The sequence below is a fragment of the Colletotrichum abscissum genome (assembly GCF_030869225.1).
Source record: "Colletotrichum abscissum strain IMI 504890 chromosome Unknown Scaffold_9.1, whole genome shotgun sequence".
NCBI classification, from domain to species: Eukaryota; Fungi; Ascomycota; class Sordariomycetes; order Glomerellales; family Glomerellaceae; genus Colletotrichum; species Colletotrichum abscissum.
In genome coordinates, this window is record NW_026850536.1 from 1,042,021 (window position 1) to 1,055,273 (window position 13,253).

General features: G+C 44.1%; 2 protein-coding genes across 2 annotated transcripts; one reads left to right on the forward strand and one right to left on the reverse strand.

Annotated features, from left to right (window-relative positions):
* Nucleotides 1-7,006: 7,006 nt before the first annotated feature.
* Nucleotides 7,007-8,431, forward strand: CABS01_04836 (uncharacterized protein; the record flags this gene model as incomplete). The annotated part of the gene is made up of 1 exon (XM_060538206.1): nucleotides 7,007-8,431. The coding sequence occupies one exon, from the start codon at nucleotides 7,007-7,009 to the stop codon at nucleotides 8,429-8,431; it is 1,425 nt and encodes a 474-aa protein (XP_060389868.1).
* A 185-nt stretch (nucleotides 8,432-8,616) lies between these two features.
* Nucleotides 8,617-9,916, reverse strand: CABS01_04837 (uncharacterized protein; the record flags this gene model as incomplete). The annotated part of the gene is made up of 4 exons (XM_060538207.1): nucleotides 8,617-9,005; nucleotides 9,058-9,501; nucleotides 9,558-9,666; nucleotides 9,722-9,916. 4 exons carry the CDS (start codon nucleotides 9,914-9,916, stop codon nucleotides 8,617-8,619), a joined length of 1,137 nt encoding a protein of 378 aa, XP_060389869.1.
* Nucleotides 9,917-13,253: the final 3,337 nt, after the last annotated feature.

A 13,253-nucleotide genomic window follows, 5' to 3' on the forward strand; every position in this document is an offset into this window, starting at 1 on the left:
TGTAGTCATTCGGGTTTGAGGACTCGAACTCCTTATGGAGACTCCCGAAGGAACCCAATTTGTCGGGTCTGGGAGGTACCGCAAGCGGCATTCGCTGTGGTGATGGAAAGTCGGTAACTAGAAGCGGATCCCCACGCGCCATGAAAGCTTCCCACCATTGTGCTACGACGTGGATTCCTAAAAAGGTAACTAGCTCATTGCGAGCAGTCTAAGCCGTCAGCTCTATGGGGTGACACTCAGACCACCACCACCACCACCACCACCACTTAATTACTGGAAGTTGAGGGCAATCGACGAATCTGTAGCAACATGATTCATAAGACTCGAGAGTACGGCCAGCACAAGCCTCGTTACACGTGTGCAGCGACAAGAATACGAAAGACAGAGATCGATAATCACTAAATGGAAGGTTGTCTGCACAAGGTTTAGCTATAGTTGGTCCCGATGACCATATGTACTAATATGACCTGATGAATGATTGGGGCAATGATTACATTGGCGATTATGAAGATTGTATGTAAGATGCTTAGAATCGCCGCTCAAAAAGGTTGAGCTGTTCAAATGCTAAAGTGCCAAGCATGTGGCGAGCGATTGATCTGCTTGTAATTGCACGTTCACTCCAGAGTCCCACGTACAATTGGGCACCTGAACGCAGGTCAGTTGACGGATGCACGTCAGCGACTGAGGGAGTGGCAAGAGTCAATTGCAGGATGGGATAAGTCATCATGTCTTGTTCACAAACCTCTCAAATGTTGTCAGTCTGAATTAGCAACGCAGAATTCGTGTAATCACTTGAGAGGAGACATCTCTGAAGAACTCAGATGAGCATCATCATCAGGCCGAGTGATTGAAAAGTAGCGGCACTCCAAAAGTAAATGGAGCATATTCGGGTCTTATTGGGCATCGCAGCGCTGATAGTTCTAGCATGTTCATCCTCCCGCGATAACGAAGGTCAATGTCTCCCTCTCGCAACACTTGCCGAAAAGAAGTCGGACAGAAATAGTGATCTATGCTTTTACTAATAGGGTGAAGTGTGCTTGACAAAACTGGTAACTGCCAATGTGAGCACTCGCAGAAACTCTGTTCAGTAGAGTTTCGGTGGCGGCGATGACTATAGGAGCCGAGGGGTTCACCGAGACCGCCGAAAACATGTTCAAAAAGGCCGCTCGTCTCTAGTAACCTTTCTTCTTAGAGATGGCTCCAATAGATGACTCCAGTGTCCCAGCATTCAATGATCAGTAGGTCGGTTTCGATAAGTCATCATCCGACCGCTTGTGTCGCCCGAAATTCAGTGTTCGGAGGTTATCAAGTATCGTGAAACTTACATCTATAATTGCGGAGATGCGTATGATAAAAAAAAAACCATTAATCTTGAGGAATGCGCCGACTCGATTAGATATTCTGTGAGTCTAGAGTTTCCGTCAAGCAGCTCACGGGGCCGAATCACAGTAGCGTCCTAGTCAACCAGGCACCAGATCGCTACCAATCTCATCTCAACGCTCCCAATCTACTCATCTTGTCAACTTTTTTCTATATTATCTACGACTGCTAAGTTCTGTACCAATATATTTAATCTAACGGGTTACAATCTTGGTGAGTTAAGCATAATTGCCAAACGAGTGAGCAGATATTCTAAACATTGCCCACCTGTCAAAAGCTTCAGAGTCATAGGCATACTCGAGAGGTCTCCTCACTGTTACCTAGATGATAGACAAATAACCAGCGCATTCCAATATTTCGCAACTTTTTAACTAAAACCAATACAATTAGGCCGACCGGTTCAGTGCCCAACATCTCTGTGCCCCCTTCCTGTCCACAAATGGGCATGATCCATAAAGCACACTGTTCCGCTATGAGCATGACTTATTCCGATATGGTTTAGTGGTCAAGATGATGCCCTCTCATTCATGATCAGCAATTTGAGAGGATAGGCATTGCTCCGAGTTCGATTGTCGGTTTCGGAAACGTTGACATGCGTATTACGCGGTTTCACTTTGGATCAGCATTTTGTTCAGAGCTGACAATCGAGTCTCGTGCACCTTTTGCAAATGAGGAGTCGCAACGCCCTGGTTCATTCTTTGCCTCTAATCTTTTTGCGAGTACTTTTCAAAGCTGATGGAGAGGAGATGCCTGGTATTTTGGGAATCGATGTCACGGTCCTGTCTTCTGTGGGACGTAGTCTGTTCATAGTGAATGACTCGAAACATCACTTTCTCTGCCCTCATAATTGACATATATCAGGCTATCTATGGCAAAGATTCTCTGAAGTTCCCGTCATTTACTTCCGTTTCCTTTAGCTTCATTCGCAGGCCTGAAACTCATAACTCTGGCTTTTCCTGAACCTGCGTTGGATTTTGCGCCGCCAAGGTTAGAACAGTTGGCCAGTGTTTATGGCTGTTCCACGTCCTGTATCCGTTCATCCCACACTTCTAGGCTGCCGGACCGCTGCCTAACGCGTCCCTGCTTTGCATCCTTGTCAATCCAGATGATAATTAGAGGCGACATACTGTGCCGTTCAAGTGCAATCGCCTCACTCAGTTGCTCAACTTGTTGGTACTGTTAGATCTGGTAAAGGTGGTTAAGGTGAGCCGGGTGAGCATGCCGGCATCACGTTTGCACTAGTTTCGTAGCTTACTAAATTATGAAATAGTTTTCAGGTAACTCGATATCTACAAGTACAACTTTTGAAGGACTGAAGTAGGAGCAGCCACATTAATTTCTGCTCCTAGTATTTAAAAACTAGAGGTAACTTGACATTCCTAGGAATGGGGGTGGGAGTAGTCTACAGATCCCAGGATTCGGTATGCAGTTGTAGTTTACTGTTATAAGAATTCAGGCCTGACAACTAACTATTGAAATTACTTACCCTAGGATTCAGGAGGCCGCAGCATATTTTGACTCAGGAATCAATGTCACTCGCAGGGGTACATACCCTAGGAATAGTAACCATACAGAGTGGACGAACTCTATAACTAAGGCGTCCTTTACAGAACTTATCACTATTCCTAGCGAGGGTAGACCATATTCACTTAAAAATTCCGAGATTGATCTTGGTAAATAACGACTGCTACTCAGGCAAATATATGACAAAATGAGTGAAAGCCGCAGTCCGATCGACGTATCCAATTCTGCCTATTCCTTTTGTTCAATTAAGCCTGATAAACCTTTGGGACATACTTCGCGCTTCTGCAAGGTGCTTGAGGAGGCGAGATGTGGTTTTGTGGACAATAAACGGCGAAGAACCACTCATCGTCCAGCCCTCAGGTATCCTCACTTGCAGTGCATCAAGTATTCTCCCATACTCAATTTGAGCAGCGCCAACACGAAGATAACTTCCAGAGCCTCTTTCCTCAGACACTAAAACAGCAAAAACGGCCAAATGAGTGGCAAAGAGTGGCACCATTAAGACACCTCGGTCTTGAGTTAAACTTGTTATCTCTTCTTCAGACCCTTCTAAGTCCAAATGAGATCCACTTTGGACGGCATCATCAGTGACACGGATACCAGCCACTTCAAACTCAGTGATTGTATCCCCTGCCCACTTGATGGAGTCAAGCACCAGAGGGATACATTCTATCTCGATATGGCCCCTAGCTTGAAAAGCTGTAGTACCTACTTCCTCAGACGTTGGATACGTTAGAACCGTAGCAAAATGCTCTACCACGTCTTCCGAACCAAAAGGAAGAAATATTTCCCCTTCGACAGCCATCCAGGACCAACTGGGGGCACGGTAGGACGTGCTACTTGATGGCCATTTTTCGCTGTCGGTACCAGTACGGTACCATGCAAGATCGTAGATCAACGTGTTCTTCCAAGTCCCGGCGATGTATTCGTTTCCCGTATATAATTCCACCATTTTTGCAACGCCACTAAAGGCGATGAGCTTATCCGTTTCGTTCGTCAGCTCGCACCGGGAGTACTGGCCAACAAGGAAGCTCCACGCCTCACGAAAGTGTCGGTTCGCGGGCTCGCCAGGTGATTGGTCTCCGATGAGTGCTGATAAAATCTCCGATTTGGATTGAGGCACAACAAAAGAAGGTAGCCCGGCGGGGAACATCTCGAGCGCTGTGAGCTCATTACATTCCCATGCCAATTGTCGTTTCCCGAAATGCAACACTCTTGGAGCAAGGAACCGTTCTTGAAAAACCCATGCCCTTTGTATCAGTGGAGTCTCCTCGACCTCGTCGTTCCAGATTTCGCCGTCGATAAGCCAGTAGGACTTCCTTAGTCCATCAACTTCCATGATGACTTTCGTGGGGCGGAAAACATCCCATGGCTGCGGGAGATGTAAAGGCTTGTCCCCCTCTTCCCCCAGGTGAGAGGCAGATAGGTTGAGCATGGAATTCGAATAAACCTTTTGCATGAGCAAGGCTTCAGTTTTCCAGTCGGATAGGTCCTGGTCCTGCTTTATGCATAGAGAGTCAATCCAGAGGTAGTGTATTCCAAGACGCCAGGAAAGCGCGATTGAGTCTTGGAAGACTCTGGGAAGTCTGGGAATATCCACAAATAATTGAAATCGTTCGATATTGTCAGAAGATAGTTTGTCGTATGGAAAGTTTCCCCAACGATGGCTGAGAGTAATGTAAGGGTGGAGCGGCGGAGTGTCCTTCGTCAAGATGAGCCTTGCGCTCTGGCCTTCATTGCTGATATGCAGTAAGCGAGTTGGAAACCATTTCTCGCGGTTTTGATTTTTACACCGCTGGTGATTCCGTGTGCAATTGCTCATCCATCTTTTAAGAAGCTCAAGATTGTCGGCGTTGCTTGTGCAAGGCATCATAACCAGACCACTGGGCTCCAAGTAGTCTAAATTTTGAATCAGTCATTTTGAGCTATGAATAAAGACCAATTGTATGGGCGAAGTAAATGTACCTTCAGGGTCGAGTAAGTTAACTTCAATGAAACATCCGTGTAGAAGGTCAGTGTCGGGTGGGCAAAGACTGATCTGGAGAACCCTGGGGTCTACACGATTGTGCGTATCTCGGGTATACTGGCAGTCAATCAAAAAAAATCGAATCTCAAGAGGTTCTCGTTGCCATTGCTCAAAGAATGCCTTGTGTCGATCGGACTGCAGCCATTGCGACAACTTAGAACAAATCCAGCATGTTTCGGCAGATGATGGACTGTAAGGTGGGTATGTGCCGCTGCTGAGCTCTGGAGAGTCTGCCCCGAGACGCAGCCCGCGAATTGAATTGGCGCAGAGTGTGCATATCCCCATAAGTGCTTTTAATGAGTGTCTAAACTCAAGATATATGTCGCACGACTTTGCCTTGAGACTTCAAAAACAAAAGCAAAAGGTTCAAGAGAAGGGCTGATCAAGATTCGGCCTCGCGGCGTCTTGGATTATCAGAACGGATAAAAAGCACTAAAGAATCGATTACAAGATGCGGCAAAAGGGGACGGACGCAACTTCATAAATTTCCGCGCTGGAAATGCAGAACTGGGAAATCAACCAATCCCGAATACTAATGATGCCAAGCCGCATGGCATGCACCTCATCACATAAATGGACATTATTGGTGGGTTTGTCATCTCCAACAAGCTCTCTGTAAGCAGCACACATATTCAGCCGACCCCAATTGACGCTCCGAAAGCAGCGTACAGTAGGGTGTCAAAAGTTCGTGTACACCCTCCCAGTGCGTCACCTATAGCCCACTAACTACGTCTCTTTATTACTATAAATATCTTTCTAACTTAGGTATAAATAATATAATTTAAAATTTTAATAAAATACCTCAGTATATAAAGTATATAAAACTATTTTTTATATATTTTAAAATACGTTATATTAGTACTTTATACTATAATATAAAGCTAGAGTTTAAGATAAAAATGAATTTACTAAGAAGTACAGTGCTATTTGTACTTAAAAAGCCCTATAATCTACTATAATAAAAATCTCTTAAAACTTATTTTATAAAAGATTTATTTAACGCGTTTATAATTGAAGAAAATACAGTACAACTTAGATATATACTAATATAATAGCTAATTAGTTATATAGTGATTTTCGATTTCTTTTTCTTATTATATTCAAGTTTTTATTCGCTGTTGAAAAGTAGTACTTTTGCGGGATACTGTGCGCTGCACACGAACTTTAGACACCCCACTGTATAGAACGCGCGCTCGATGGAACGTTGATTCCGAGCGCGGCATAGGGGGTCAGGAACGCTAACCCTACTCCTACACGCCCTTGGGGCAACAAACAGACTTGGCAGATACATCACAATATATACTGATTTTTGACCCCCAACTCAACAGTATGAACTTAGAGCGGCGGGTGATTGGCGTGTACTTGAGTAATAACGTGGCACAATCTGTGCAATCGCCTCACCTACCTGCTCGCTTTCACGTGGCCGCGTTTAACTTATTTGCTGGGGTGAGTGTAGGTAGGCTACTATTCCCAGGATATTAGTGGTAACGGTACCTATCATTCCTGGGAATCATGGGTGCCGCTCACTGTTCCCAGGAATAGCAGACGCCTAGCGACCCTGGCATTGGTCTAGTGGCTATCCAGGACTAGTGTATGCGGCGCAGCGTGCTTAGGCACAGAGGGGATCGAGCCCTGTCAGCGCCCCTCAATCCTAGAAGCGGGCCCCTGTTGGCGGTCCCCAAATCCCAGGAACACCGAACTACTCCTGGGAACTGTTGACGCCCCCCCCAGTCCTAGGAGCATCAAGCTCCGTAACACCCTGAATCCTAGGATGAGTAAACTGACCCTTATTAGCTCCCTCTCAGATTCCAGGAACTGCAAGCTGTTTCCTACCTTGAATCCTAGGATCTGCCCTTCTTAGCATACCATGAATCCTGCTCACCCTCTCACCCCGATCGCGCGGTCTTACGACGGCGGGTGATCCGGCCGCACTTGAACGATAGAGTGGCAAAACTAACGTAAGGAGTCCTACTTCCATCCAAAGAACTAATTCTCTAGACACTCTTCCGACCTCGACGAATCTTGACCTTCGCGACACCTGTGGAACTTAAGAACATACCCAATGAGATCCTCAATATGATCATCGGGCAACTATTCCGACTGAAAAGTCCCAGGGACCCCGCGAATATTCGTGAAGTCCGCAAGCACCTTCTCCCCGTTCGCCTCGTTTGCCGACGATGGAATTCTATTGCGACTGAATACCTGTATCAAACCCTGGAGCTAGCACACGCTGGAGCCGTCAACAGCGATGAGAGTGGGCTTGAAGGCTGGAACAAGACTCTCGATATCAAAGCCGCCAGAAATGCTGCTGAACGAGTCATCATCCAGAGCTGCTCCAAGAAATCAAGGCAATTTGGGGACTGGGAAAACTGGAAGAATGGAGAGTATGATGCTTTCACATCAGCCATTAAACGGATCAAACAGTTGCCAAACATCAGAGTCATCGAGCTGCACTTCAGCGAGAAATGCAAAGACCGGTGGTCCAATCTTCATAGACCATGGAACGATGTTGAGCCTAGCGAGACCCGGCTAGACACACTCAAGGCAGTTTTTGAGGCCATTCGGGAACGTGCAGTTCAGCCTAATACCGAAGTCAGCACAATTCGGTCCTTGACAGTTCGAAACCTCCAAAACATGCCACATCAAGAATTCGTCAACTCTAGTCTTTTCAAAGACGTCGCCAAGGACATCGACCATCTTCACCTGGTGACCACAGAGGAGTATAATGAACACGGCCCAGACCGCGACTTGTTTATGGAAGAGCGCTTGGAGTTCGAGAGCCATCTGCAGCAACAATTTCTTCCTCACTTCGCGGCCAATCTTACTGCCCTGACCTTGAACTTCCACGAGTGTTGGGGCACCATGCCGGGATACTTTGACGGGGCAGGCCTAGAGTTCCCTCGCCTAAAGACGCTAAACCTGGGAAACTTCGTCATCAGCAACAACCGTCATTTTGACTGGGTTCTCTTGCAGAAATCGCTTGAAACTTTGCGTCTGGACAGCTGTCATATTGTTTCCCTCATTCAGGTTGACACCGAGGAAACCAAGGAGTGGGATCTTCACAAGGAAGATTGGCAGCGTCTGCCCAAAGGCTCGTACGGCATCCTTTGTGACGATGGTGAGCTCTACAGGTTCGATGGCACATGGGAGTCTACTTTCGATAAGATCCGGAACAACCTTCCCCACCTCAAGGACTTTCGCTTTGATGGACTGTCTTACGGACTTCACTTTCTCCATCCTTCCAGGATCGGCACCGTGCTGCACCCGAGTGGGTACATCAACTTCGACGCAGGAATCTGTCCTAGTCCATGGTTGACTTCAGATAGTGAGACTGGTGAGATGTACTTTGGAGACGACGAGTGTTCTATGAACCGCTCCGAAGAAACAAAGGAGGGCGACAGCAGAGCGTTCAGGGATCTTCTCAGTGCTTGCAATGAGAGGCATGAAGAGTGCGAGGTACAAGTGACGACAGGGCGACACCCATATCGCGCGGAAATTTAGAACAGACAACAGATACGGCAAATTGGAAGAATCCCATGAAGGCTTAAGGCTTTTCATAGCGTAGATTGATCTGGGTTACAAGACTCTAAGTGCTGTCGTTTTCCATTTCAAGCACACACGGCTATACATGCAGAAGAAAAATTTGTAACATGAATGCATGCTTGTCACGAACACCGTCTTTTCGCTTAGCTGTACCAAACAACGTTGGCCGGTCCAGATGTTAATGCCAGGTGCGCGACAGCTGCCGCAGTCGTGGATGAGCCAGTAGCGTCGATCTTCCATATTTCCAGGAAGTTAGAGCCGCTGTCCGTAATGGCAAAGTAATCCTCGCTGAACTTGGCGGGGGAGACGGCATTGGCGGAGCCACCGCTGTTCGTGGTGGGAGTGAGGAACAGCTGCTCGGTAATGGCACCGGTGGTGCTGTCGAGAGAAAAAGCGGAAACGTAGCCCGGAACACCAACGGTGCGGGAGCGGGTGGCAGCAATGAGGTACTTGGGTGCAGTAGCGCTGGCGTTGCTGCTGGGAATGGAGAACATGACTTCGTCGGCCCAGTAGGACGACGTGTTGGTGTATCCTGAAGAAATGTTACTTATTGGCTCCAACAAGACTTTTTGTTTAGCACATACCTGAGGGCAGGAGAGAGTAGGTGGTGTTGGTGAAAGTCAGCTTGCCGGTAGTCGTGTCGCGCTTGTAAGACGCGATGGAATTGGCCTCCTCATAGACGACATAGACCCAGTTGCCATTGGGGTGCACAGTCAAGTGTCTGGGGTTGGATCCCTCGGCTGCGGCAAGGTACTGAACTTCTGTAACCTCTCCAGTGGTGTTGTCATAGGAGTGTGCCCAGACGGCGTTGCCCATGTCATCGGCGGAGTAGATGAAATCGTTGTTAGGGCTCATCCATGTTCCGTGGACACCTCCGGCGCTGTCATATGTGACATTCGCAGTGGCCTCCTGAAGCACACCAGCGTCATCGACGGTGATGGCCAGGCTTGAGCAGCCACCTCCATAGGGAGTCCCGAAAACAGTGTAGGGAGAGGCAGAGGAAGACGTGATGTAGTTGGCGTTGCTACCTATTCACTGTAAGCAACATGCTAATCTCAAGACATTCCACTTCGGGGGTGCTCACAGTCTGAAGACAAGCTGACGTTGCTGCTGTATGTCAAGCTGAGGTCGTCTGTGATGGCATAGCTCTGAAAGTAGCCAGTCGTACCGACATACAGGTTCTTCAGGCGGGACTATCGTCAAATCGTCAGCATCCGGCCTGGTTGTCGCATTCTCAGGCATTCTTACATCGATGTGAATCCACTTGGAGCCCGAGCTCGCGCCTGTGCTGATATTGTTCTTCAAAGTGAGCGACTCTGTCTGGTCATCGAATTCGACACCGACAATAGTGCTGCCAGAAAAGAAGCCCGAGAAGAAGTAATGACTGTCGGCTAGAGCCGGAGCAGCGGCTGCCGCGAACGAAAGTAATTGGAACGAGCGCATGTTGTTGGGCTTTGGCAGATCTGCAGATGGGATGAACAGGCATGGAAAGGCAACTACAGACGAGACTGGTACTTGGCATATTTAAACGTCAATTTGTAGAAACGCCTTTACAGCTAAGATGACGACTCCCGAAGGCCTCTATCCCGCCGGCGGGAGACTGTCCACATCACGAAGATGCTAAGCCCCATATCAGGGGGCCGTTGCGCGGCTCGATAAAGTATACCAAGCTTTTTGTCATGGGGGACGTATGCCCAGGGGTTAGCAAATACCGCTATGGAGTATGGAGAACAGCAGCCAGTGGCGGTGGAGAAACAACATGGAGTTATGGACAAAGGGTTGACGTTTGGAGCGGTAAAGAAGGCCTCGCGTTCTCTGCAAATGCCAAGAATAGTTTCAGAGTGTGGCTCAATACCAGAGCTGACGAAATTCAAGGGGTCGGTCCTACCGTCCTATGAGCGACTACGCCTATGTTCTGACAGGCGCACGCGTAATCCCGAAAAGTCGGCCAAGCCGTATTCAGTAAAAGTCGGGTCGGGATCTCCATTTTTGATGGGGGAGAAATTCGTCCCGCGGCTAGGCAATGCTTGTTTCAATCTAAGTGCCGCTGGTGGACGAGTCCGGGCTCAATGTTTTCCCTAATTTGTTAGAGTTCATCCTGTGTACTGCCCACATCCCGTGCCACGGCTCTGGTAATAATTGTCCGGCGGAATCCACGGAGCTGAACCCTACAGAAAGCCGGAAGTGCCGACTTTAGATCATCTCCAGAGAACCTGCTAGCTACTCATTCAGGATGTATTCGAACCGACCTAAAGATTGGAAGGGCATTTATGCCGCCTCGCCTCCTGTCATAGTCAAACTCATCTTGAGTAAAAACCTTTTGTCTATTAAATAAGGTCTAAGTGCGACGTGCGGACATTCATGATATCAACCAAGCCTTTACTTCAGCGTCTCGGCTCTCCTCTTAGTAAAATTACATGTCAATCCTATATTGATAACAAGCACTTGGCAGCTCAATTTTACTATTCCGATCCCGTTGGAAAGAACTCAAGATCGGCGCACTTCGTTCAGCTCATCCTCTACAGACTAAATACTGACTCTTTAGTTTCCAGGCCGCCTGAATGAGGAATCCAGGAAATCGTCAGGTGAACGAACGACTAGAATGCTATCATTTCTTTCGGTTTGACTGCAATTCCCAACCGAAAGATTTGAAAAGTCATAATCGAATGTCGGTTCAATAGCTAGCTCGACCATCCACGCTGATGCCTTCGAAAACCTTGAACAAACCAGGGTCTACCGGCTTCAGTAACCATTGATTCAAGGCCACCTGGAATCAACGCGCAAAAAGTGGAAATACCCCCGCGGATTGAACGTGACAATCGATATGATACCTCAAAACTTGACATTTTCCCACGTCTCAGGTTAGTAAAGATCGCTACCAAAAGCCTTGCTTAATATAAGTCCCGTAGGATCGGACAGCCTCATTATGTTAGTCGAGGCACACCAACTCTCAATTGTGCACAGCGATTCGTCGAATCAATAAAATGAGCATGCGCGTTACAATATTTCGGCTAGCAACATGCTGCATAATCATGGATCAAGCAGCAATATTGCATACAATAAGGTCCATCCGGAGTGAAAGTGCACTTTTGTCAGCCTGGCTTTGGTTTACCCCTGTTATGTAGTAAGCCCGATCCGCCATACCGCTCGCCATTATCGTTAGATTTCTATTAGTATCTTTATTATAAAGTAGTTAGTTCGAACCGTAAGTTAATAAAGAGATTAATTAAACTATATAAATATTTATATAATAAGTATAAAAAGGAGGTTCTAACCGTAAGTTAGGCTAGCTATAATAATTATAAATAAGGCCCTTAATTAGTCCTTATATAATCGGCCGTATATTATAATTAAATTAGATTTCTAATTTAATACTAACTTTCTTTTTTTTTATTAATTTAACTATTATAATTAAAAATATAATTCGACCTCGGGCCCGTTTATTAAGTCGTTTTTTTTTTCTCCTTTTTTTTATTCTTTTTATATAACTTATCCTTTTATTTATATAATAACTTTTTTATTACTTATAAATTATTCTAATCCCTTATTTAGTATTACTTTTATAAAAGTATTTACGAGGTTATTTTTATTATTAATTTAATAGATTTTAAGTATTTTATACTTTTCGTACGATTACTTAAGGACTATAATATCGATTATAAACCTCTTTTTTTTTATTATTTTTAATTTAATAAGGTATTCGTATAGTAAATAAAAATTAGTATAAATAACTATTAAAATAGGTAAAAAGCTAAGTTAATTAGTAATTTTCTTTAGCGTTATTAAAATTATAAACCTCTAATATTAATATATTTCTCGTTATTTACTTATTTTTAATTAACGAGTAGTAGATTATATTACTATATATAATAAATTCGCTCTTATTTATACTCTTATTAACTAAGATAATAATATACCTTAATTACGAAATAAGGTTATTATTATTTATAAATAACTTATTAATAAAGATATAAAGCTTATTAATTATAAGGTTAATTAGGTAATAAACGAGGCCTCGATTAAGATTTATTTATTACTATTTAAGCTACTTATTAAGTACTTTAACGTCTCGTTTAATTAGATTTATAACTTATACTACTTTAATATAATTAAAAATTACTTCGGGTTAATAAATATTTATAATATATACTTCTTATGTAAACTTAGTTTTATATTACTTTTTAATATTAATTACGTTCGGATTAATAAAGTTAATTTTCTTACCTTACCCCTTTTATTAAAAAATAATAGTTTCTTTTTTAATTATAAAAATCCTATTATTAAATACTAAAGGGGTGTTTATTATAAGGACCTCTTTTAGTTTTATTATAAAGCCCGCTTTTTAAAGCTCTTTATTCTCTTTTTTTATAAAATTAATATTAAATAAGCTTAATATATCGTTAATTTATATTTTAATAATCCTAAATTAGTTATTTTTATATTTAAAGATTAGTAAGTACGGGTCGTATATAAAGGTAATTATTAATAATTAATTAATATAAAAATCGTAATAAGTAGCTTATTAATAAGTACCCGATTTTACGAGCTTATATAATAACTTAAGTATTTTAATAATCGTGCTTTTTAAGTACTTACTAGCTATTTTTTTTAGTAAATAGGCTAGGATTTTTTTAGTAAGCCCTATAGCTAATTAAGTATAGGCCTAGGTAATATTATAGTTCTAAATTTCGTATCCCTTTTTCTATAGCAATATTATTAATACTATTATTAATTATTAACTATAGCGCTATATAATAAGTAATTATATAAGTAATGTTAC